At 39.1% G+C, this 23,927-nt stretch overlaps 2 protein-coding genes across 4 annotated transcripts in view; both read right to left on the bottom strand.

Moving 5' to 3' along the window:
• Window positions 1–340: 340 nt before the first annotated feature.
• Window positions 341–10,749, bottom strand: LOC121636227 (T-complex protein 11-like protein 1). Of its 2 annotated transcripts, XM_041979539.1 has the most exons (11): window positions 10,613–10,728; window positions 10,411–10,475; window positions 10,176–10,256; window positions 9,916–10,045; window positions 9,715–9,835; window positions 8,590–8,810; window positions 8,204–8,340; window positions 6,809–6,984; window positions 1,956–2,137; window positions 1,439–1,611; window positions 341–1,199 (listed from the first exon to the last, which is right to left on the bottom strand). In XM_041979539.1, the coding sequence occupies exons 3-11, from the start codon at window positions 10,252–10,254 to the stop codon at window positions 967–969; spliced, it is 1,452 nt and encodes a 483-aa protein (XP_041835473.1). In that variant the 5' UTR covers window positions 10,255–10,256; window positions 10,411–10,475; window positions 10,613–10,728; the 3' UTR covers window positions 341–966. The 2 variants fall into 2 exon arrangements, with proteins under 2 accessions (XP_041835473.1, XP_041835472.1); XM_041979538.1 differs by lacking the exon at window positions 10,411–10,475 and having other exon boundaries at window positions 10,613–10,749.
• A 1,000-nt stretch (window positions 10,750–11,749) lies between these two features.
• The window catches only part of phc2b (polyhomeotic homolog 2b (Drosophila)), a 35,378-nt gene continuing 23,200 nt past the window's right edge, over window positions 11,750–23,927 (bottom strand). For both annotated transcript variants that reach the window (XM_041979522.1, XM_041979521.1), the window contains exons 8-15: window positions 22,406–22,707; window positions 21,782–21,956; window positions 16,448–16,656; window positions 15,351–15,480; window positions 14,681–14,783; window positions 14,458–14,572; window positions 13,431–13,755; window positions 11,750–13,342 (exon numbers count right to left, since the gene is read on the bottom strand). In XM_041979522.1, coding sequence (XP_041835456.1) covers window positions 13,188–13,342; window positions 13,431–13,755; window positions 14,458–14,572; window positions 14,681–14,783; window positions 15,351–15,480; window positions 16,448–16,656; window positions 21,782–21,956; window positions 22,406–22,707 — 1,514 coding nt within the window. In that variant the 3' untranslated portion in view covers window positions 11,750–13,187. The remainder of the gene's footprint in view (window positions 13,343–13,430; window positions 13,756–14,457; window positions 14,573–14,680; window positions 14,784–15,350; window positions 15,481–16,447; window positions 16,657–21,781; window positions 21,957–22,405; window positions 22,708–23,927) is intronic.

The raw sequence follows: 23,927 nt of genomic DNA, 5'->3' as shown, positions 1-23,927 counted from the left end.
TCTATATTAGCTCAGTGGTGAATTACACATTATAAGCAAGAGTATCCTTACACTGAAAAATGAAAAGTTGGAATTATTTCTTCAAACAAGAAAGAAAATACAGAAGATGCTGCACAATGTCTTTATTACAAACACATAAATGAAGTGAAAATTCTTTCTCCCCACAACATAAATGATATTAAAACATAAACAACCCTTAAACAGAAACAATCACAGTTTCATGAAAACCATCTTGAGGATAAACTTTTAATTTTGTTTTGCTCTGTGTGTCCTGTCATGGTTTAATATCACATCCAGAAGTCCTTTTGGAGATTTTGATGTGTGAATTTTCATTTGCTTGCTCTGTAATGTGTGCTGTGTGAACGACTGTGAAATATGAAAAAAAAAAAAGCATTGCTATTAGTTTACAAATAAAGCACTGTTTAGTACCACACCCCCTCAACCCCTCCATCCCTGCCCAATATAACCCAATCTGTAGAAAACACATCATTATATTTTTGGTTTATAATCAAAAATACAAAAAAGAAAAGAATAAAAAAAAGTGCGTACTGTCTTTGGTAAGTCGTACAGAAACATTTGTTAACATAAAGACACCCAGCTACATATTAAAACTTAGTATAAAGTCTTATTTACAAACTCTTAGCATATTTTCTTTGGCACTTTTTTTAAAACATTTCAGTCTCTTGTTATGACTAAATGTGACTTGTGTTTCTTTCTACTTTACAGTCTTGTTTTGTGTACACACGTTATCTGGTTTACATGTACTATAATTATTCAGTAACTGCCTTATGCTTTCACTTGGACATTTGAGTCCTGACATCTAAGAAAACCTTTTGTTTCTGGAGACTGTAAATGTCAATTAAACAACAGAAGGACTATACATTCAGCTGACTGCTTTTGATTTGTGAGTCTCTAAAGTCATACATTTTATGCCAAGTGGCAGATTGTGTTTAGGTCACCCACAGTTTAGCGCAAGTCCTCTCCAGCCTCGGCTTCTCCTGTCGGGAGCAGCAGTTTCCTGAGGATGGGTGCATAAAAAGGACCAAAGACTGTTCGGTTGAAGTGGACGATTCGCCCAAAGGCCGTTCCCAGCTCTGCTAGCTCAGCACTCACCAGCCCGAGGGGAAAATGTAGCTCTGGACTCCTTTTAGCCGGGCCACCCTGCAGCATGGCCAGGAGGAAGTCCTGAACCCTTTCTCCTGTGTTTGATTGAGTAAAAGAGGGAGAGAAGTCAACATACTGCAGCAGCCCGGCTCAAAGCTTAATCGCTTCCACGTGGACAGAAGTAACCAAGATGAAAGATGCCATTTTTTAGCACTGATTGATAAAGAAAATAGGTTTTTTTTTTCAGATGCAGAAATAAAACTAATTTTCTTATGTAAATATCACAACCACCAGAACCGAGCAATAAATAATTACTCTTGGATTCATGCCTGACCTATGAGTGTGCGAACGGCGTTGTTCTGCTTCCATAAGTCAGATATTTGTCTCCTCAGCACATCCTGGCTCTCCTGAGGCAGCGCTCCTCCTCCCTGAGTGCTCACAGCATCGGTCATCTGCTTCAGTACCATGTCTCCAATCCCCAACAGAGCCCTCTTCAGGTCAGCTTCCCTAGAGCACCAGAAACAAGCATTATCCCATTGAGCTGACACCTATCAGGTTACAGGCTGGGGAATTTCTCTCAAAAGGCATTTATATTTAATAAAATGCCATTAAAGGTGGTTTGTAGAAAAAACATAAAGAATCAGACTGGGTTGTATGTAATTGTAGCTTGGACCATATGGTGGGCTGCTGTTCTACGACAGTCATCTTCTGATGACAGGACAGAAAGAATGAGGTTAGCTGGATCTGTTCTGACAAGCTTGTTGCCTCCTGTCACCTCCATTGGTGTCTGTCTCATACAATACCTGTTCCCCATGACAGCCAGTACATGCATCACCACATCCTCCTCTTACCTGGTGTGACTGCTCTCCAGCAGGGCAGTGATGGACTGCCTGAGTTTACCAACAAAGCCTTGCAGGTGGAAAATGACGCTCCTGAACTGAGTGCTGGTCAGAAGAAGCACTGATGCCTCCAGGACCAGCATCTGGAGCTGCTGGCTCAAAGTGTCCAAACGGGCTCGGTCCATCAGCACAGTCTGTGTGTGGAACACAGACGAGGTCATCTCTTGATTGCAAATATGAGCTTTGCATAAGAAAAAACAGCTGCACCTGATCTACAAGAGTGATTCCCAAAGAGTAGATGGAGGCATGAGACTATTCCAAGAGAATCTCAAGAGTCTTGTGGATAAACTGTTAAACATGCACAAATATGCAGCCTCAGACTTTGATAGTTTCTTTTTTTATAGAAATACAAGCTAAAAACAATTACAAATCAGTAAAACTGAACACATTCACACCTAATCTTATGCGCTGTGTGCATCTAATAAAATATATATATGGGTCATTGACAAAAAAGGTGTCCAAAAAGATATTTTTAAAAAGTTTTTCCAAAATGGATGCCATGCATATTTTTAAGTCCGGAACAATTTGTTATATTTAGTCATGTTTTTAAAATTACTTTTTAAAATGTTTAAAACCATTTTTTGACTGTATTTGTATTTTCTGTCCATCAAAAATGTCAGGTGGCGCAACCATTTATTTACAAAAATATATACATTTTCTTATTATTCATTCCAAGTCCAATTTTTGGCAAGTATTCCTTTAAGAGTCTACAGTGAGAAACACATTATTATTTTTTTGTTACATTCTACATGAACAATATTTTAAGATTGCAGCATTCTAAAGTTCAAAAATGCCATTTTTTCAGCATCCAACTATACAGTAAAAGAGAGGAAAGTAATTTATAAGCATGCAAATGAGTGCAATAAATACAATACCTATTTCCATCACAGCTGTTAACCATTTGATCACTTTAACCTAGTAGTTTTGGTTTAAAAGGACATTTTACCTGGTCGCACCACCTGACAATTGTCAGTTGCGCCACCTGACTAAATTAGTAAAGACAAGAAATAGGCTGAATAATTGCAACTTTATTCATTTTAGATGCAAAAAATGCGCAAGTTAACAGTCTTAACAGATGATAGAAACAGTTTAAATCCACTAAAAATGTCAATTTAATACATCTAAATACAATTCATCAGTACTATGCCAAGTTAAAACATTAGATTCAGTGCAACTGGAATGCAATATTAACCTCATACAAAATAGAATAATTGTGCCTAATATAAACAGCTATGATCAATTCAGAACAGCAAATTCAGAACAGTTTGAAATGTTTGATCAACACTGGTATGGATAAATACCTTGTTTCAGATGTGGGTACTAAAGCAGTCCCAGTCTGCATGAGTAAGCCGTGTGTGCCGAGAATTAAGAGGCTCTGGCTCTGAGATCACTTTGAGTACATCTGCTGTGTAGTAAAAAATTACATCAGCTGGATGGGGCCATATGAACTTATTTTTTTGTCCCAACTGCTGCATGTGGCTCACTTCAATCTCGTGACCAAATACCTGAAGTACTTGTGCTACGAACGGCTGACCCTCATATTTTACAATGATGAACTTCCCATTCAGATCTCTTTCAACTTGGGCGCTGGCCTGGGTACTGGGCATTTGTAAGTCGACTGTTGTTATATTGTGGCATTGGCATATTTGTGGTCTGCTACAGAAGCAGGAGATTTCCCTATGCATGATCTTCCCTGGGACTGTGGAGATGACCTGGTGCATCATCATAGTCCCCTTTACAGTCGGGACCACTTCAGGAACTTCTTCATCAAACCTCTTGATGTCCTCGTCACTCACCCAGAAGAACCTGATTTCAGAGTTTCGTTCGGTTAAGAAGCTGTAAACATCTTCTGGGGTCTGTAGATCTGCACCCCTTTGGACAGCAGAATCAGCAGTGCGCTTGACTGCCCCACCAACTCCATCAGGAGCGCCTTTTCCATGAGATTTCTCAGAGAAATTCCAGGTCACCTGTTTGAAGCCTGAGAGGAAGGGAATGGTGCTGAGCAAGTCAAAGTTTTTTTTATTGCGGTACTGAGTGACTGGACCGTCGCTTATCACATGTAAAGTTGTGGGAGATGGATTGCAATTTTGCATGATATCCTTTAGCACAGGCTCCAAGTGAGCCCAAACAGCCCTTTCATCATGCCGAAGGGATGCAGAGATGGTTGCATAGGACTGTGTGCTTGCTGCGGTATAGGCCACACACGTGTGTACAGTGGCCTGCTTGCGACTCCCTCCAAAATGAAAAGCTTGCACCTCACTGTTAAGTTTGCAAGAGAAGTTCTCTGAAAAGTCCACATGAAGGACAATTTCATCCTCTCTGACGCTCTCTTTTAGAGCTCTGCACTCTTTGGCTTGGTGTAACCAGTTGTAGTGGTGTTTGGCGAGGCTGTCAAGCTTCTGATTGAAAATGTCCAATAGTTCAGCACATGTTCCAGTTTGTGCCTCTTTGACAAAATTCATGTAGGTCTTCTGCGCCTCAGACACAGATTTTCTTATCCATTGGTGCCAGGTAATTTTCTCTTCTCCTTGGGATGGTGCAACCACTACTTCATTGTAGCAGCACTTTGCACAATCACGATACATGCAGGACTTGTTGTCTGGACTGCACACAATTTCACTCAACAGCTGAGAAATGCTCGCAGTTTTCAGAAGGCCTTTCTGATGCAGCTTTTCAGTCATGAGTTTGATGTTCTCATGGTCCAAGCATGCACATGTATTCCTGTCGGACATTTTAGGCTGTGTGACAAAGAAAGGACAGTAACGGACAAACTGTCTGTAAGACAACTTTTCAGACGTTTGCATTTCAGCATTATACTGCATATGGAGTTCAGTCAAAGGTTTAACTAACACACGCCTCTGTTCTTTCTTTTTGTTTTTTGTGACTGTATCTTTTTTCCCCGGCAGTAAGCGACTGTTCTCATCTCTGCAGAGGAAATCAACAACTCTCTCTTTTCTCCGTTTGGACATTTTCTTCGCACTCTTTGATCCCTTTCCTTCAGCTGAAGAGTTTTCCTTTTGCTTTTTTCCCTTCTTTACCTGTAATCTTTCGAGGCGCTTTCGTAACTTTTCAGATTCTCTTTTTGCAGCTACCATTTTTCTCCTCAGTTTGTGCATTTCTCTGCGCATCTTTGCTTTCTCTCTTCGCCATTTCTCACTACTAGTTGCTACTCTCTCTGGTGTTGATGCTCTGGGTTGCTGGTCAATATTGACAATGTTCTCCCCAACATTGTTGGGAAGAGGAAGGTTGGGTTGCACCTCTTCTTCATCATTAATTGACTCAGGTGTGAAATTTAAAATGTCTGCCACAGCCTTTTCCCTTTCCCTGTGCTTTCTTTGGTCTTGTCTCCACTGTTGCCTCAATTTTTCCTTTTCTTTTCTGGCTAGCTGACTGATGAGGGGTTTCACAACTTTTCCTTCTTTCTTTCTTCTCTGATAACTATGAAATATAAGAACAAATACGTACTAGTCATACTTTCATTTCAAAATTGTAAATGTGACTACTGCATGAAAGAATCAATGGCAAAATAAAAGATTTGTCAGGTTTGTATTACAGTTCACCATCTTTTTTTTTTTTTTTTTTTTTTTACCTCTCTTTCCTTTTTGCGAGATAGGCTTCCCTTGCAGCTGGATCATTTTTAATGCGCTCCCTGTGTCGTTCTGATTTTTCTTTACTTGACAAAGGCATCTAAAATTGTTTTTAAAAAAATCATGACAATAATTTCATAGTGCATAACAGCTTGAACTTAAAGCTTATGAACATTTTATAAATGTAATATAAAGATTCAACACTTTAAATAACAACATCTCTGTCATAATGTGACATTCCTATCGGTTGCGCCACCTGACTTGCTGGTTGCGCCACCTGACTTTTGCCACCAATTTCAAATTAAACAGGCTTCTACTTTGACTGTTACATTAGCTAAAGTGTTTGCTAGCATGGACATACTTATATTTTAAAACTTAATTAAAGAAATTTGTGAATAAATAACAATTTCATAATTTTACATTGGTTGTACCACCTGACACTGAAAGTGTACCAGTCTGCCTATGAGTTGAAAAAAAGATATTTTTATCCATATTTAATAAAGATATACATACCTTATCACTCAGTAATAAAGGGTACTTGGGGTCCTCTGGCTGATGCAATATCCTGTTTGCTGCTACTACCACATTATTTCACAATAAAAGTCATGTTTTTACGGTTGTACCACCCTGACATTTTAGGGCTTACAAATTGTTGGACAAAAGTTTTTTAATGATTTCAAAAGCTTTAAACTATTAGTATTTATAAATATTGCCTTATTTGAAAGATTATTAACATTAAATGATGCCAATATGTTTTATTTTTAATTTATTATCGTAAAAATGCAATTTTAAACTGTTTTCTTAGTATATTCATTCGCTCGGACGGTTGTACCACCTGACATTTTGGGGGTTTGAGATGTCAAAACACATAAAATTATACATTTTTGGAATATGCTGAAAACATATTCAAACAAAGTAGGTTTTATAAAATAAAATTATTCATGTAATGGATTGATCAGATTATTTTACACGGGAATAACAAACACGGACACAAAAATATGCACGTCATGTCAATGACCCATATATATATATATATATATATTTTTTTTTTTTTTTTAACCTGCTGTTCTACGAAAGCTGTAATACCTTGTCACATACTTTAACATTAGGCAGAGGGAGGAGAAGTGCACAGAGCAGCTAAATATTCCCCTGTAATCAAAATATCACCCAGCATAATGAAATGTACGTCAAGATGCAATTTTCCTAATCGCCGCTGACCTCAGGATATTTCTGGTCCTGTGGGTCCCAGTGGAGCAGACGCATGTAGGCCCGGTTAAGGACAGCGGTGGCGCTGAGCAGAACCCGTCTGTCTGAAGCAGGAGAACCAGCCTGATGTCCGATCGCCTCCTCTGATGCTGCTGCTTGAAGCCAAGCTGTGGTTTTGTCTAAAGAAGCTGAGGATGAATGTATGAAGAATGACACATCAAAATGAAAATCTACTGTGACTGCATTAGTGTACTAGATGAGGTGGTAGATAGAATTAATGAGTGGTTTACTGGTTACCCAACAGCAACATGGACAAAACTGTGCACATTCTCCTAAAATCTTGAGGGTTTATGTGTGAAAACAGCTTAAGTCATAAGTCTCTTTGCAGGTCTGCTGTGTAGGATTTAAGTAGATCTTCTGGCAGGAATGTAGTATAATTTTCATAACAGAACAGTTATTCATTTCTACAGACAGCGTGGGTCTTCTTTCATGCAGTTTACACGCTTACAAGATGAGCTGGGGTGGTATTCAGTTGTTTGCAGTTCATAAAACTAAAAATATCTAGCACTTTCTGGCACATGCTAATGTTACACCTCTTTCTTGTAAAGTAAAATCTGTGTGTTTTGGACAAATATTTTTAAGATGCAGCAATAAATCAAGACATGACAGATTAACTGCTAATTATCATCATTTTTAGCTGCAGACCTAAAATTTCTGCTACAATCTATCATGTAAAAATCTGAACAGTATGATTGAGATCATGGTGATCATAAAAAAAAAAAAAAAAAAAAAAAGGTTCTTTACAGCATTATTAAGGATATTTACTGTCCCAATGGCTACTAACACCTTGTCACTGTAACAGTGATCCTGATTGGTCAGTTTGAGCCAGACTTCAGTGAAAGGCCATCCAGCACTTCACCCAATATGCAAAGATGAAAAATGGGTGGATGTTAACTCAGAGTGACGGAGGCCAAAATGTATTTAACCCTATAATGCCGGATGTATCATATCTGAGGTATACAGCATGTCTTCTGCCCCCTGGTGAATACAATAATAATACAATAATGCACAGCAATCATTTTGACGTTTCACACAGTAATAAACAGCAAATATACAAAAATTAATTATTAATTATTTTTAAAAAATAAATAGCCTAATAAACACTTTAAAAAAAAAAAAAAAAAAAAAGAATTTTCCCCCAGTTTTTTCTTGGGTTGGGCTTTAAAGTGTTCATTGAAAACTGCAGCATCAAATGACTATAGATTTTCCTGTGGGGGAAAAAATATAGTATTTTTCATTTCATTTAATTCATGAATGATCCTCCTTAAGTCATGTACATCATTTGCATATATCACCATCACTGTGAAACTAGAGACTGAAAGCCACTGGCGTGAAATCCCTCCTCACCTGGATGCTTGTCCAGGATCTGCTGGAATTTAGTCCTCTCGTACTGCACGGCCTGCTGCAAGAGATGAGGCCTCAAGCTCTGGATGGTGAAGTTAACCATATCGGTCTTCATCAGTCCCAAGACGCGAAAGATCCCCCTTTAAGAAATGAGCAGACGAATCACTTTTATTGTTAAATCACTACAGAGAAATAAGAGCCTCTATAGTTTTAATTAGCTTGAATTTAAAGTGATTGTTCTCTGGTATTTTTAGCTTACTTTATTAAAAAAAGGATAAAAGCTTGTACAGATGTCTTTTGGTTGACATGGTTACATGATTATCCCAGATGTAGAGAAATACAGTTGGCTCCACACTCAGATATCAGTCTGGCACTGATTTCTTTCTTACTTCAGAAGTTCCACGGGGTCCTCGAGGTCCCGAAGAGCTTTGACCTCTGGGTCTCGTACAGGAGCACATAAAGACGCCATGGTGTCTGTGATGAATGCTGCCAGTCTGTGGATGTCCAGAGCTCCATGAGCAACCTGCTGCTGGATCAGCTCCATGTCCAGCACCTCATCCAGCTGGGACCTCAGCCTGACGTGACCGGGCAGCAGCAGCGATAAAAGCATCTAATGATAAACAAAAGAGGGGTTTTTCTCTAGTTTATGTTCACAAGATTACACTTCTGTCAGCTGCAAGGTTCAGGTTCCTGGTGGTGGTGTTATGGTGTGGGGGATATTTTTGTGGCATACTTTGGGCCTCTTAGTTCCAGCTGAGCATCCACACCACAGCTTAGCTGAGTCTTGTTGCTGACCATGTCCATCCCTTTTATGACCACAGTGTAGCATCTTCTGATGTCTGATGTCACCAAGCTCAAATCATCTCTTGAACATGACAGTGAGTTCACTCTACTCTAGTGGCCTCCACAGTCACCAGGTCTAAATCCAGTAAAGCCCCTTTGGGATGTGGTGGAACGGAAAATCCTCATCATGGATGTGCAGCTGACAACTATCACTGACCAGCAGAGTCCATCAGGAGTTGTGTATAATTCAGGTTATTGCTGGGTTTACCTTTACACACATTTAAGATGGTAAGTTGTTTCCACATTGTCTCTATTGTCTCCAGCATGTTACAGAAAAACATCCTTACAATATGATGCTGCTGCAATATTTTTAACTATTCAGTCTTCTTTTCAAGGTTTTGCTTCATATAGTGAAAGTGTCATGATACATGAAATGTTTCAGATATGTCCTTATATCCCTGCCTGGATCTGCGCATTAAACACAATCTTGCAGATCTACAGACAACACTCCGAACGTCATGGCTGTGAGACTTTACATAGACAGATGTGTGCCTTTGTCATTATGTACTGTGCATTCAAGTCAGTGGTTACTACTCAAGCTGCCAAAACATCTCCAGAACTAGTGAGAGCCGGAAAAAGTTATAATGTGCCAACACATGATTAAACATTTTGGTTTGATCTTCAAAGTGGACTCAGAGGTGACACTGGAACCTTTGATGGGGGACACTTACATTTTTGACCTCCTGCAACAGAATAACTGCATGTTTGTAGTTTGGAGGGTCGTTGCTCAGCTGTTCTTGAAGACTGTCCCAAAATGCCCGGTGAACAATCTCCGTCACTCTGCCTTCCAAGCTAAAGCAGAACAAACTGTCTTTTACATTTAATTCAACACTTTTATCTTCAGAAGTGAGAATCTGTGGTATTTTTCTTGCCTGTTCACAAGAGGGTCCCCAGGTTTGAAGAAGAAGTCTCTGTTCACCACTATCTCATGTGCAAGACTCAGGTTGGAAACACAATTTTCCAGCTCCATCAGACTGGATAATGAGGCAGTGGGTGGGCTCCCTGGCATCATAGACAGGACAAACACACACACATATAGAGATAATTAAAACTGCCACACTGGTAATAGCTCAATTACTAATGGTCCCTGAACGTGTTTGAAAACAATAATTGCTGTGATAAAGCATCATACCTGTTGGAGAATCAAGTTTTTCCAGACATGGAAGGTCAGAAGGGGACTCATCACCAACCTCCTCTCTTTGGTTTGACATTTCTGCAACAGTCCACAACATTTATCCCTCTTATTAATGAGGTGTAACGAACTGTTTTGTTGTTAACACTATAAAAAGCCCATATACTGGAACAAGTGATGCATTGCAACCAGTCATTCACACCACAAATATTAAAAATAAATAAAAGCTGAGTACCTTGCGAATACTGAGTAATTGGTAACTTATTAAAATTATAATAAATCAAAGTCCAACATTTGAATCTAATGGAGAAAGGGTAGCAGAAAAACAGAAATTAGTCATGTACGAGCGCCTTTAAATCATTGTCCAGTGCAGTGTCTAAATATCTAATTATTTTTACCCATAAAAATCACATTAAGCAGAAATAATCTTATCTTACCAGGTGTGTCGGTATAATTATTAAATTAAATTATAAATTATGACTTGAAAAGTTGAGAAAAAAAACAAAACCAATACACAAACAAAACGTCACCAGCAGTAAAAAGTTGATATCAGCGCACCTAAGTGCAGTTTAAAAGTCGCGATCATCATCATCACCAGTTCAAAACTGGGGGCTGAACCATTGTGGACGATATATAGAGGGGGAGACTTAAATATTACTTATTGTTAACGATCCAATACATAATACAAAACAATAGCACAGTTTAGAAATAACACAAACTCAACCTTTAACACTATATCCAGTGGCTATTATTGCTTTATCATGACAAATACAGAAAGTGCGTTTAATATTTTTAGTTCGGTCCACACTCAAATGAAAACAGTGGGCGTGACGCTACTGTAAGTTCCGGCTGCTCTACAGTGTCCTCCGCAGGCTGTTACTAGAACAAAACCCACTCTACCCGTTTTCATTGTAGTTCACTGGAAACAAAATAGAAAGTGGCCGATAAGTATGTAATAGATAAAAAAAAAAAAAAAAAAAAAAAAAAAAAAAAACAAAACAAACATGCTTATTGTTCAAGAGAATTACTTGTGAACCGCTGGAAATGTCCCGTTTGCTACCAAACAGGAAGTTCGAGTAGAGCTGACGTGGATGACAGCGCGCTCCTAAATTAACTTAAATACAGGTTCTTTATGATAAAATATAATAACCTGTGTTTAGCATTTTAAGAGTAATGTTTCCTGCGATCAAATGTTAAACCTGCCAATGGTTGTGTTCTTGCATTTAACCCATGCTTGGCGCTATATTTTTTGTTGTCGGACTTTATTAGTTTAAAGTGACTGGATCTAGTATAATGCAATTTCTCTCTCTTTTTAGAGCAAAGGAAGTAAAAATGACTGACTTTAGTTCTTGGTCTTTGAAGGCACTGCAAAACATGATAAAATCAAGTAATATATCTCCCAGTACCTTTTAGATTAACACTGACACAAGCTTATTAATTTAACACTAAATGACTCACAACACTCATGTTTAGTTTGTTGTCACTAAAGCATATTATATTCATATGACAAAAAGTGTGTCAAAGTTTTACAGAAACAATTTAAAACACTGACAGTTTTCTTTTTTTTTTAAACAAAAAAAGACCCAGGACAGATGTGTACTGTAAATGATTTATAACTGCAAAAATGTGTAACAAACCATTTTCATAAATACAAGCATTTGACAAAGCATCTAAAAAAGTTCACTTTCTATCACACCAACAAAACACAAGCACATATGATCTTTTCATTAAAAAGACAACAAAACAACTCTCAGGCCAGTGGGATTTTATACATTTGCATATTTCAAAATATTAAAATTAAACTTCTGTTATTAAAATAGAAAGGATAACTTAAAAAGGGCAGTTCCACTCTTTTCTGACTTAAAATGGAGCTGCTATGTACAAACCATTGCTTTACAAATGTCAGCTAGAGTTTTCTGAAAGAAAGAGGGAGGAAAAAACAGTAGAAGAGCTGTGTGAAGAGAACTGTAAAACCCCAATGGTTCCTTGGATAAATGAGTGTCTTCTTATGAAAAAGAGATGGGAAATCAATGTCATATTTAGTCATTTTGGAAAAAGCAGGCAAAAAAATGAAGTAGTTTCAATCTATGAGAGAACGATAGTGATTAAAAGGAAAAATCAATCAAACAAAAGAGGCTGCTCGATCAGTTTCTCTGCATTCAAGCTTTGTATTCAAGAGCCGGGTGAGTCTTATTGTGAGAAAAGGCAAAGGAGCATGTGCTGAATAAAAATGAGCAAATTAATGATTGCAGTCTTCTGTTCCCAGCCACACATACAACCATCTCACTTCCACTCACATGCTAATAAAACTGTACAAAAACATGTGTAATAATATAATAAATTCAGATGTCACGTATGTTTCATCTCTATGCCTGAAATCAGCACAGGCTGTGTTACATCGTGACCCGACCCAGACACAACTGACCAGGCAGGAGGCTCCAGCACCACCTTTTCTCTCAGCTACATGTTCAAATGGAAAAACAGATTTTTCTATTTCTGGCTGAATCTGGTGCAGTGTTAATAGTAGATGATGTCAAAGTAACCATTTTTGTTGCGATTGGATTTTTCTGTACAGATAAAAACAGCCTTTTCTAATTACTAACAGCAAGCTAGAGATGGCGCCAAAGTAAGGTGGCGTTTTAAGCTGATGGGTGAATGTTTGCCATAATCTGTGTCCATCTCTTTTCCCTTCCATTTCCCCTCATCTCTTCATTTTGTCCCAAACAGAAGCATAAAATGCAGCAGTGCAGTGGATACATGCATATTATACTTTCATTTACACCTTTAACAACACATTTTCTCTTTTTAATGCCATACAGATCCCAACTTAAGAAATCACCAGAAACATAAATTGTGATGTGTTGACTCGGGTCAATTTGATCTTTTTTGTTGGTTCATGTCAACCTTGAGAGAAATATTTAAAGGAACCAGTCTCGTAGTGTGAAGAAGGGCAGGTCATTGTGCAGTTAGTAATCTTCACCGTCAGTGCTACACTGTCCACACACTTTCCTGCTATGAGTCTTTGAGCATGTTGATGCGTGCAAAGATCTTGAGCGCAGGTCCCAGCTTAATGTTCATGGTGCTCATTAGGTGGTCCTCCTTCAACAGGAGCAAAGCCTGCCCGTCGATCTCCTGAGAGCGAAACTCGTCTGCAATCTCCTGACAACCTGCATGAAGAGCAGAGGAATGCAGTGAAATAGGATTCCTGCTCAACACTGTAAAACTTTACATGCACGTGTAAACGTGCTTCCTGACCTGGAAGCGATCGGATGAACTCATAAACTTCTTCCACGTTCCACTTGGCGGGGTCGCTGGGTAAGAAGCGCTCGCAGAGCGACGATGTGTCTCTCCCACCACAGCCTTCCTGGTCCGAGGCTCTGCTTGGCTGTCTGTGGACAGGGACCTGGGCTGAGGCCGGAGTGGGAGCCAGAGGTCCAGAGCTAGCTGCTGACAGGGGAGATGGTGGCTCTTCGTAGCTGGACATGTCTGAGCATGGGCTGGACTCCTCCTGACTGGGCTGTGAAGCGTGCGGGGAGGATACAGAGCCACCCTGAGTCTGCTGTGGTGAGGAGGACAGTTTCTGGAAATGAAAATAGTCAGGAGAGATGTCAAGAATATGCGTTTCAGACACCGATGGCTCATCAGTAAAGAGCTGAGACATAATCAGATTTACACTGTGCAATAGCTTCAAATAACTATAATACATTTACAGAGTTGATAGGATTAGTGGATCAATAACAACGTCTCAGAGATTACTTTGTCAGGTGCTGAATCCTCTGACTCACTTATTGGCCAAACATGAGACCTAAGCACCCCCCTCTGGTTGTTCAAGACCCAACCCTTCAACCTTTATATAACTCAAGATATTTTAGGTTCAAAAGCAGGAAAAACATTTTAAAGCTGAGAAATTATATCTGTCATTAATTATTCTTAAATTATACCTGTAAGTAGAAATGAAGCTGCATTACATTAAACTACTCATCTCTGGCTCCCATTACAAGATAAAAAAAAACAAAAACTAGTTCCTTTTGATGTGGCAGAAAACCTTTGTTAACACTTTTTCATTCATTCTGGTCACCAGAGGAGGTTGTTTAAAATCACAGAGCGCTTAATGACCCTTACAGTTAGAGAGAAGATCAAGCTGAAACAAATCATCCTCAACCTCATGAAGCACAAGGAAAGGGGAAAAAAAAGTGCAGAGGAAGCAGTTACCTGATGAGGTGAAATGTTAATGAGGACGTTCTACATCAGTGAAGAAGTGTGTGTATGTGTAAGTCTGTACCTGCTTTTTAGCCTCTATACTAGAGCGGCCCTGAGAGCTTCGACGCCAGCGATTTGCAGGTTTGTTCCTCTCTGGACGGAAAAGCCCGATCCGCTTGGTGCAGCCCACGTTGTACCTGTTCAGAAAAAAAATTAATAATTAAAAAATGTTTTTAAAGCTTTTTTTCTTCATTATGACAGTAAATCTGTAGATGTGAAGAATTATAAAACCCCAGGTAACTTGCCTTTTCGCACAAACCACTGAGCAGAACCTTTTAGAGCCCTTGAACGTGTAGGCGAAGTCCACCCAGCCGCAGTACTCACATGTCAGCTTGGGTTTGTCTTTCTCTGTAACAGAGAAATCAGCAGGAATGTGAGACACTCTACATAACAGCTTTTAACAATAGAACATTAATGTTGAGTAGTCGTTTAACAACAATCTAAAGTGGATAAAAACTATTTTCTCTCAACTTAGAAAGGCCGGACTACATGTATAAATAAGCTAAATAAAGGTATCTAAATAAACTAATAAGCTAAATAAACGATCCACAAGAAAATAGCTCATCAAATCTAATTGGAAAGACTCTTGTGAGAGAGGTGTTATTTATTTATTTGGGGGCTCTGATTAGGAGGAGGCATATGCAGGTTAAGTGGTTTTGGTGAAGAGATTCATATGCATGAAATTATGCTGAGAACAGAAGCTCAGCAAACATTACATTAAACAGCAAGTGCACAGACCTGTCAACACAACGAGACTAATTCACTGAAATTGTCCAATTTCATACACTTGACGCCATTCTTGTAGATGTACACAGGAAATACGGGAAGTGAGACAGGGATAATACACTGACCTAACAGGATGAAGCCACACAAATGAAAGTATACACTGTTAGGCTTTAATCTGTTCAGTCTCACCTGGCTGGCTCATGTCCTCGGGCTCAGAGTCAGTGTTGGCTGCATTGCTGACTGGAGTTTTGTCAGGGTCTGAGGAAAGCTGATGATCCAGCTTCTTTGGGCTGTCGATGAGAAGAGGCAGACGCTCCACCTGGTGTCAGATCAAAGATATTTATAAAATGAACTAAAAGTGAATTGCGGTTATAGAAAATATAACAGACTAAATTGTTTAAACATGTGCATTTTGAGTTTTCTGTCAAATATTACCAGCAGCAACATTAAAACAAAGACTACAATTTCTTATTTCCTGATAAGCAGCATGTTCCGTTTCCTCGTACTCCAGTAGTACTGATGAGAAGAAATTAGCTGAATATGACACGCAGATTCAACAGATGTAACAGGGAAAAAACATGTCTTGTTTTTAAGTTTTACATACTACTGTAAAAATGGTAAAGTTTCTACAGAACTGCTGGCATAGTAAGAAATATGAGCCAAGCACTTAATTAACACACAAAAGAGCATTTATTTTACAATTTGCTTGGGTAATTGAATCGAGCAAAATGGCTATATTGTCTAAAAAATTAATCCCGTTTAGTCAGCATGTGAAAATTTGGTGAGCATTTCCACCAAACGTCCAGTAGGAGGCAGACTATCCAAAGTCTTTGTGTCATTGTGTTCTAATAAAACTTTTTTTTAATGACTACAAAGGACTGAAGATGTGAAGGTTAACCCCAGGCATATATATATATATATATATATATATATATATATATATATATATATATATATATATATATATATATATATATATATATATATATATATAAAAAGACATAAATGCATCAATTTTAAGAGAGATGACACAGATAAAGGATGGATTTTTACAAGCTAAAATAACAGGCAGTAAAATGTGCTCTGTATTCTGTCACAGCTCGAGTCCCATCTAACTGTAATTAATGACTGATTTAACCAGAAGCTGTGAGCTGTCACTAAATGCAGCAGCAGAGGGTTTATGTTTGTCTGATGACAGCTCCCCGCAGACATGTACACTGGAGAGTGTGGTGACTCCTGGTTGTTTGTCATGTTTCTCTGGCAGTAGGTTGAGGTCGGACACTTACACACACGGGGAATGGCTCCGCTCCCTCCTGGATGACAAAGCCTTCGATGACATGTGTGAGGACCTGGGGCTTGACGATGGCCTGCGGCGGTTTGTTCTCTCCATTTTGTGGCGTGCTGCCCGTCACAGTGGGTGCCTCGCTCTCATTTCCTGAGGTCATGGCTGGAGGTGGGGTCCCTGCCGCTGCACTCAGCCTCTTGGCTGGGATACCTTGCGACCAAGAAAAGAACAAACCGTCCATTTAATTTACAGGAGCTGGAGCTCTAAAGATGTCAGAGTTAAAATTAAATGAAAGCTGGTGAGAAAAAAATGCTGCTGAATGGCTTCAGGTACATTAAAAAGAAAAAAACAATTACATTTTGGTCTGACCTACGAATATTTGATGTTTCTGCCATAATCTGTGATGCCACACTGAACAGTTTTGGGTTAATAATAGCATCATAGTAATTCAGTACTATTAGGTGGGATTTTATAAACTTGACTATGGTCTAATATAACAAACCACCTAGTCTTTTACTCAGATAATCAAGAAAATAACCAGTTATCAGCACCAAATTAGTCCAATTTAATCAAAAATGCTTAACACTGTGGTTTCCTTAAGTCAAATGTGATAGATTTACAGCTTTCTTTATCATATGTCTCAGTAAACAGAATATTTAAGTTACACACTTTTAAATGGGGGGAAAAGTCTTTTGCAATGTACCATTTTATGCATTTTCTGACATTTATTAGACAAATAGGTTACATAATTTTTTTAAAGATAAACCTCTGGGGGTTATGGTTTGCTTATGATTATGTATAAGATCTGTTAAAAGGTTGTATTTTGTCTTCATAAAATGACATTACACCAAATACGTATTAGATGAGAGCTTTTTAAGCTCACTTTATAACCACACATTATAACCAAAAACACGCAAACCACATTAAGCCACATCAACCTGCCCACCACTGGCCTGAACGTGTTTACTGCCGGTCTAACAAATAAGTGCAGATTTCAAGCGGTTCGTGGGCGCAGTGTCACTTAAAACATACACAATAAACCCAAATCAGTCCGCTAATAGTTCTACCATCATAACAGCGCTTCGACCTTTCGCTGAAAACCCCACACAAGCAAAAGTAAACACTGAGCCGCAGCGTTTTCTTACCGCGCAGCTTCCGCTCTGCTCAGACAGAAAACATGTCCGCTTTGGTTGGTTTGTTTGTTTGTTTGTTGCTGATCCAAAGCACAGACACACACCGACCTGCTGCAGGGACTGTGAGCGGTTTAAAGCTGCACCGCCTCATCACAGCCGCAAAAGAAAAGCCTGTAAACAGGGTCCGCCTCCTCGTTTCCTCCCACAGAAGCTCTCTACTGAACATCAAAATGTTTTAACCTCGAACCTGAACCGACGAGCACAGAATTATCGGCCCAAAGGTCCGCAGTCACCCTCCCTGAGTCAAAACATCAAAGTATCCGTTAAACGTAACGCACGAGGCTTGTTTTCAGCAGGGCCGTAAACACGGCTGTAGAGATTAGGTGCCCCCAACCTCACAAGATACCAGGTACCCTCAAGACTGAAAGGAAATTACACTCATTTAGTTATTTAATTTTAAATTTTAATTTTATTCATATAAGTCATTACTAAATATACAAAGGCTATAGTTGTTGACTGAATTCTTTATTCAGTAAGTGGTGGCAGAATATTAACATGCATTATTTTGGCAAAAAGTTAGCATATATTAATCATGGAAATGAATGATATTACTCATTTGGATTTTTCTCAATTCCAGCCAATTTTCAAGCAAACTTGAGAAATTTGGAAATATTTTTTCATGTGTATCAGGCTCAATTCTCTTACCCAATCTGGAGCATCTAAATGGTGCAGTGTAATGTTGTCAGAAGATAGCAGGATAAGCTACACAGAGAATGGGTGTAATAAACAAGAATCAATTTGCTAACTAGAGACAAATCTTTGAGATATAACATAAAACTTGTCACCATAGTGCAGAAGATACAGAGATACAGAACAGGAATTTGGTGAAAATGATTCAATTCTAATTATTTGACTGCATAAGCAAAGTGCTGCTCATGTTTATATTCTGGAGGCGAAAAACAACAGTTTCAATCATGTAAGTGAGAAAAATATACCCTACCTACATCCAAATTATCAAAACACCAAATTGGTTTGAATGATCAGGAATTACAAAGGTATGTCTGCCATGAACTGGAAACTGCAAGAACACCAATACAGTATAAAGTCAAACATGTTTTAATGTACCCAAAACGATTACATGGACGTCAAACCCTCAGGCTGTTTTCTCATCAGTTGAAGTGGTAAAGTGAACAAAGTAGAAGAAACAATGAATAAGAACAACTACCTCAGCCTTTGGCATAATCTCAACGCATCGGCTAGAGAGCTGGAACTTGAAAAGAATGTCAACTTACCCCAAATACATTTCAGAACTGATTAAAGTTGACCTAAACCCCAACAGACTACCTAGTCTAAGTAATGGTATTTACCAGTTTCACAGCCATTCTTCCCCCTAAAGAACAGCTCAGAGAAATCACTGAAAGTCCAATACTGCCAAGACATCCATGGCCGCAAAGACTAGACTTGAGTTCCTGTTATATTTACAAAGAAAACTGCAATACAGCAGTTAATCTGTTACTGTGAAAGATGCTTTTATCCAGGAAGTTAATTTCAAACTTTATCAAACACTAAAAAGACTGCACAGTGATTTAGTGTACAGTTATCACAGCCACTGCCCCTGAAACAGGCCACGCCGGGCGCTTGACACCAGAATCGAGAGCCCGCTCTGGGCTCGCCTCCCTGTCTCACTGAGTAAGTGAAAAGATTATATTTTTTATTCAGTTGGCTCAATTGTTTCTTCACACATTTGAAAATGGCCCCATTTTCTCTGTGACTTTAAACGTTTAAAGGCAAAATAAGTAGCACTGACATCTAGTGTTTCAAATCAGAACTGCGGAGAGTTTCACGTAGGTTGCTGGTTTGTGAGAGGACGGTTCTTTTATACAGAAGACGGAGAACATAGCGCCAGCAAACATCATGATGAGGAGCGAAGATGCACACAGTAAGTTGCTATGCTTTACAATGCTAGCGCTAATTTCACATGCTAATTTACATTAGCATAAAATAGAGTGTAAACAAAAACAAATGCCATGCAGCGGCAGTTTTCCCTTAGTCTCTCTTAATAAATTAATTTGATAGTAATTTCATAAGTTTATAAGGACAAACACAGTATTCACTTGGCCCAAACATCATTACATTTGTTGTTGTAAACTAACAGGCCACCAATTTACTCCACTAATACATCCATACCGTCACACAAATTAATTTAATGAGTGCCGAGAAATAAATTAGACTGAAATCTTTGTAAATCAAGATAAACTTTTTGGTTAACTTAAGCAAAATTCTGGTGCTTACCTGTGGAGGAGAAACTTTGCTAGCTCAGACTTCTCCACATTGCAAAAGACTCTCCAATATTGATCCTCGTTTTATTCCGTTTTTGGTCGTTTGCTTTTTTAGCAGGATGCTGAGGCTTTTTAGGTTTTTCTGAAACTATTTCTGGTCCTCTTCTTTTACTGGCTTCCATACCTGCACGCTGCTGCTCTTTTGCCGACATAAAATACCAAACGCTGCCTTGTTGTTGTTAGGCAACCGTGGGGAGTCGCATATGATTGGTTTAGGAACCAGGAAGTTGGAAAGAGCAACACATTGCACCCAAGTTATTCCGGCACGGAACTCTTATTTTGAAGGAGAAAAACTTGACAAAGACATTGCTGATGTAGGAGACAGATTGTTTATAGGGAAGCTTCCTTTTATCCCTTGCAGCAAATGAGAACATTTTAAATTATTTTTAAGGAAAAAATCTTAATTATTCAGCCTTTAATATTTCTACAGTTGTTGAATTACCAACATAGTTCCCTTCCCTACACATCACACCTGCGGTTAACATCACATCACATTTAACTTTACAAGAAAAAAAGTTAGCACTATGTTTGACACCATGTCATCTTCACATATACAATACATATATAAAGGGACATAAACAGTTCTCTGCAGGGTGAACTATGGCTATGTTCACACTCATATCAGATTTTTTAATACAGTCTGAACAGTACAAATCAGATTTTTTTTTAAATCCAACCCGGGCCACTTTCAGATGTTGTCCTAAATTGTATACATATGGGATTTGTGTCGAAGCGACCCCAGTCTGAATGGTCATGTTGCATTCCATCTGACTTTTATAGCATTAAAGTGGGACAGGCATCACAAATTAGCACCGGAGAAGGTGGGACACAGTAAGGCCAAATGTAAACAATAGACCGAACAATGTTAGATCATCTTTTTTTTTCTGGCACTGACTGTACAATTTGTACAACTTATACACATACTACAAAGTGTAGCACCCATTTTTACCTACATGCCGTGTTTGATGCCGCGTTTTCCTCTGGGTTTGCGTGTCATTTCAGGGCCACATACTGTTTACACTTCAGTGTGATGAAGGTCAAATTGAAATGATAATGTGAACGCAAAAAATCAGATTGCGGTTAAAAAAAAAAAAAAATTGGACTGAGAATTAAGACCTGTCGTGTGAATGTAGTCTATAGTTCCCAAAGTTTTAAGGCGCATTCACACCAAGATAGTTTGTGGGGACTTGGTTCGCTTGGGCAGGGAATTCCAAAAAATGATGAACCTTTGTTTGGTTTGCTTTCATACCGCACTTTACTCAAGTGGGCCAAATCGTCAGAACAACATCATACAGTTACAACATCTGCTCCCTAAGGACTGTATTACCCCAAAAAACAAAGGACCAAGAAAAAAGAAGAAGAAAATCAAGCTTATTAATTGACCAGGGTCAAAAATGGTTTGTTTACAGTAAATAAACAATGGCACAACAACAAATTTATGCAGTCTTTGGTTTTCTGTTTTTACTTGGTTGTTACAATCTAATGTGGTTTTCACAAGACCTTGTCCATAATGAGCAGCAGGCGAGGCAAGCAAGCTATCCAACTGCCAGTGAAAAGCAGCAGGGTTCACTTGCAAGTGAACTGAGACCCACAGTTTTTAAACAAACCAAAGCTCACTTTTTTGGTCCACACTTTTTTCTTTTTACGTGCATGTTCACACTGCTCCAGTCATACAGTACTATCTGTGGAAGCAGAGTAGGGTTCGTTTAAAGTGAACCAAACAGCACCAGTGTGAATGTGCCCTTACACTGGTATCAAGTTTTCTACCCTCAAATCACTCACAGACAGAAGGTTCCATTTTTCAAAGCTATGTACTCCACAGAAAGCTATTTTACAGCTCAGAGAATGCTGCAGGGTGTTTACCTTGTGACTGAACAGGTGATGTGGCAGCGTTAACCTTGGTCTGCTCCCCAGGCTTGGAGGGTTGTGATTGGGAAGGCACAGGTTGCTGCTGCTGCTGTGTGGACGGCATCTGACTCGTCTCTCTGACCACTAATGAGGTTGGCTTATCTTTACTTTCCTGAACTAGTCGAGCAGCCTGGAATGAGCATAAGAGACAAAAGACAAAAGGCCAAATGCATGAGAAAGGATACCCGAGACAATGATGACTACAGACATCAGGGACTGCTGGTCCTTTTGATGTCACTGACTCAAAAACGGAAAACCATTGTGGTTGGAAAGCATCACATCAGTGGAAAAATATTACAAAAATATTCCAAAACTCAGAAGATTCCTGTGTTTTTATTTTTTACATGTATGACTTGGAGAAGAAATGCAGACTGTGGGTGTTGTTTGAGCAGCACTAGACATACCAATTCCTGCTTCAGTTAATGACATATTTGTCATGGGGGTGATAAGATCCAGAGTCCTAAAAACGGTTTCATGTCATGCACTGCAGCAGTAAAGAAATATAGAAACGAAGTGACTAGCTGACATAGATGCTAAAATGTAAAAAAAAAAAAAATCATTGTGTCTTCCAGTACGTACCGTTGGCTGTATTTGTAGGTTGATGGCAGTGAGCTGGACCGGCTGAGCTTTGGCATGGTTGATGGAAGAGTGGAGGGCGTGCGGACTGATGGTGGAATGGAAGATGGTGGCCTGCTGGTTTGGAGTGGAAGGCTGGTGAGGGGCAGGTTTGGGCAGAACAGGGACAGGGTGCTGTGATGGCTGAATGGAGGCTGTCTGAAGTGGCTGGGCTGTCATCCTTTGGGAGCTTTGACTCTGCTGGACCACAAACTGCTGCTGCTTGTGCTGCTGAACCAGCGGATGAGGCTGAAGCTGGGTGTAGGCTGGAACGAGAATAACATCAACCTCAAACACTTAGGCTGTGTTTCAAGAGTGCTTTGAAACACAACTTGAATTAGTCTTCTTTAATCTCTTGCTCTTTATTTTTGCCGTGGCTGTAGATGCTTGTGGGTGTCAGTGTGAATGGAAAAACTGGAGAAAATTGAGAAAAGCCGGCAAAAAGAGGTCTTGCTTGTAAAAAAAAATAAATAAATAAATAAATAAAATAAAATATATATATATATATATATATATATATATAAGCAGACGCTTTTATTAAAGAGATCATATTTAATCATCCACAAGCTGGCAAAATGTTTGAGGTGAAAGCAAAACATGATCAGGAGCACTCTGCCACAAGCTCATGAACAGTGAAAAATGTAGACAACTAGACAAAAGATCTTGTTTCGCAGCCCTGCCTTCACCTCTGTGCCCCTCGTTGACAAGATGTAATATTAAGAGTTTGTTGAAAGGTGCCCAGACAGGCCCAATGTTGCTGTTTTGGCCTGACCATTACTCACAAATTGTTTCAAAATGGCCTGTCACCACCTGTCAGTGGTGTTGTAGGTTAAAAGACATCCTGATCTCATAACTTGCCCTGAAGCCAGACACAGCACATCAGTCTTGTATTGTGGCAACATGTGTGAATGGAAGATTGTTCAGCGGAAGTAGCCTGAGGCTAGTCTAATTTTAGAAAGGCCTCGGGAAGAAACATGAAGGGGCAACTGTCCATGACAACCTTCACAGAGTTAATGTTGACTCGATAGGTCCCATGGTCTCTCCTGTCTCCTTGACCAAACTCCATCAGAAAAAACATTAAAAAATAAAAGTCATTATCATCAAAAACTAGTCAAGAAATGAGTTACTCCTGCACCAAAGTACTTCTGTTGTATGACCATGTGAATGAGGAAATCTGCTTGATAATAAACTCAATAAAGCAAAGAGTGGAAAACTGCCAAGTACATCAGCAATTGTCTAAGATCCCCCTCATCCCTCCCTCCTCCCCTGTTCTTTTCATGTTGTTTTGTGTGGGATAGTCTCCATCTGGTTTCAGAGTTTCCCTGTGAGGCACTAACCACAGGCTGCGTCCTACTGTGGAAAATATAGATGTTTATAACCCAACAGTTTGCATGTCATTAATGCTTTTAATGCTACAAGATCTACTGAAAGTGTTTTATTTTTTACATGGTGAGACAGAGTGGAATCCATTGACAGAAAATCTGGT

This window comes from Melanotaenia boesemani, chromosome 3 (assembly GCF_017639745.1).
Source record: "Melanotaenia boesemani isolate fMelBoe1 chromosome 3, fMelBoe1.pri, whole genome shotgun sequence".
NCBI lineage: Eukaryota > Metazoa > Chordata > Actinopteri > Atheriniformes > Melanotaeniidae > Melanotaenia > Melanotaenia boesemani.
This window is presented reverse-complemented; position numbering and strand designations above follow the sequence as displayed.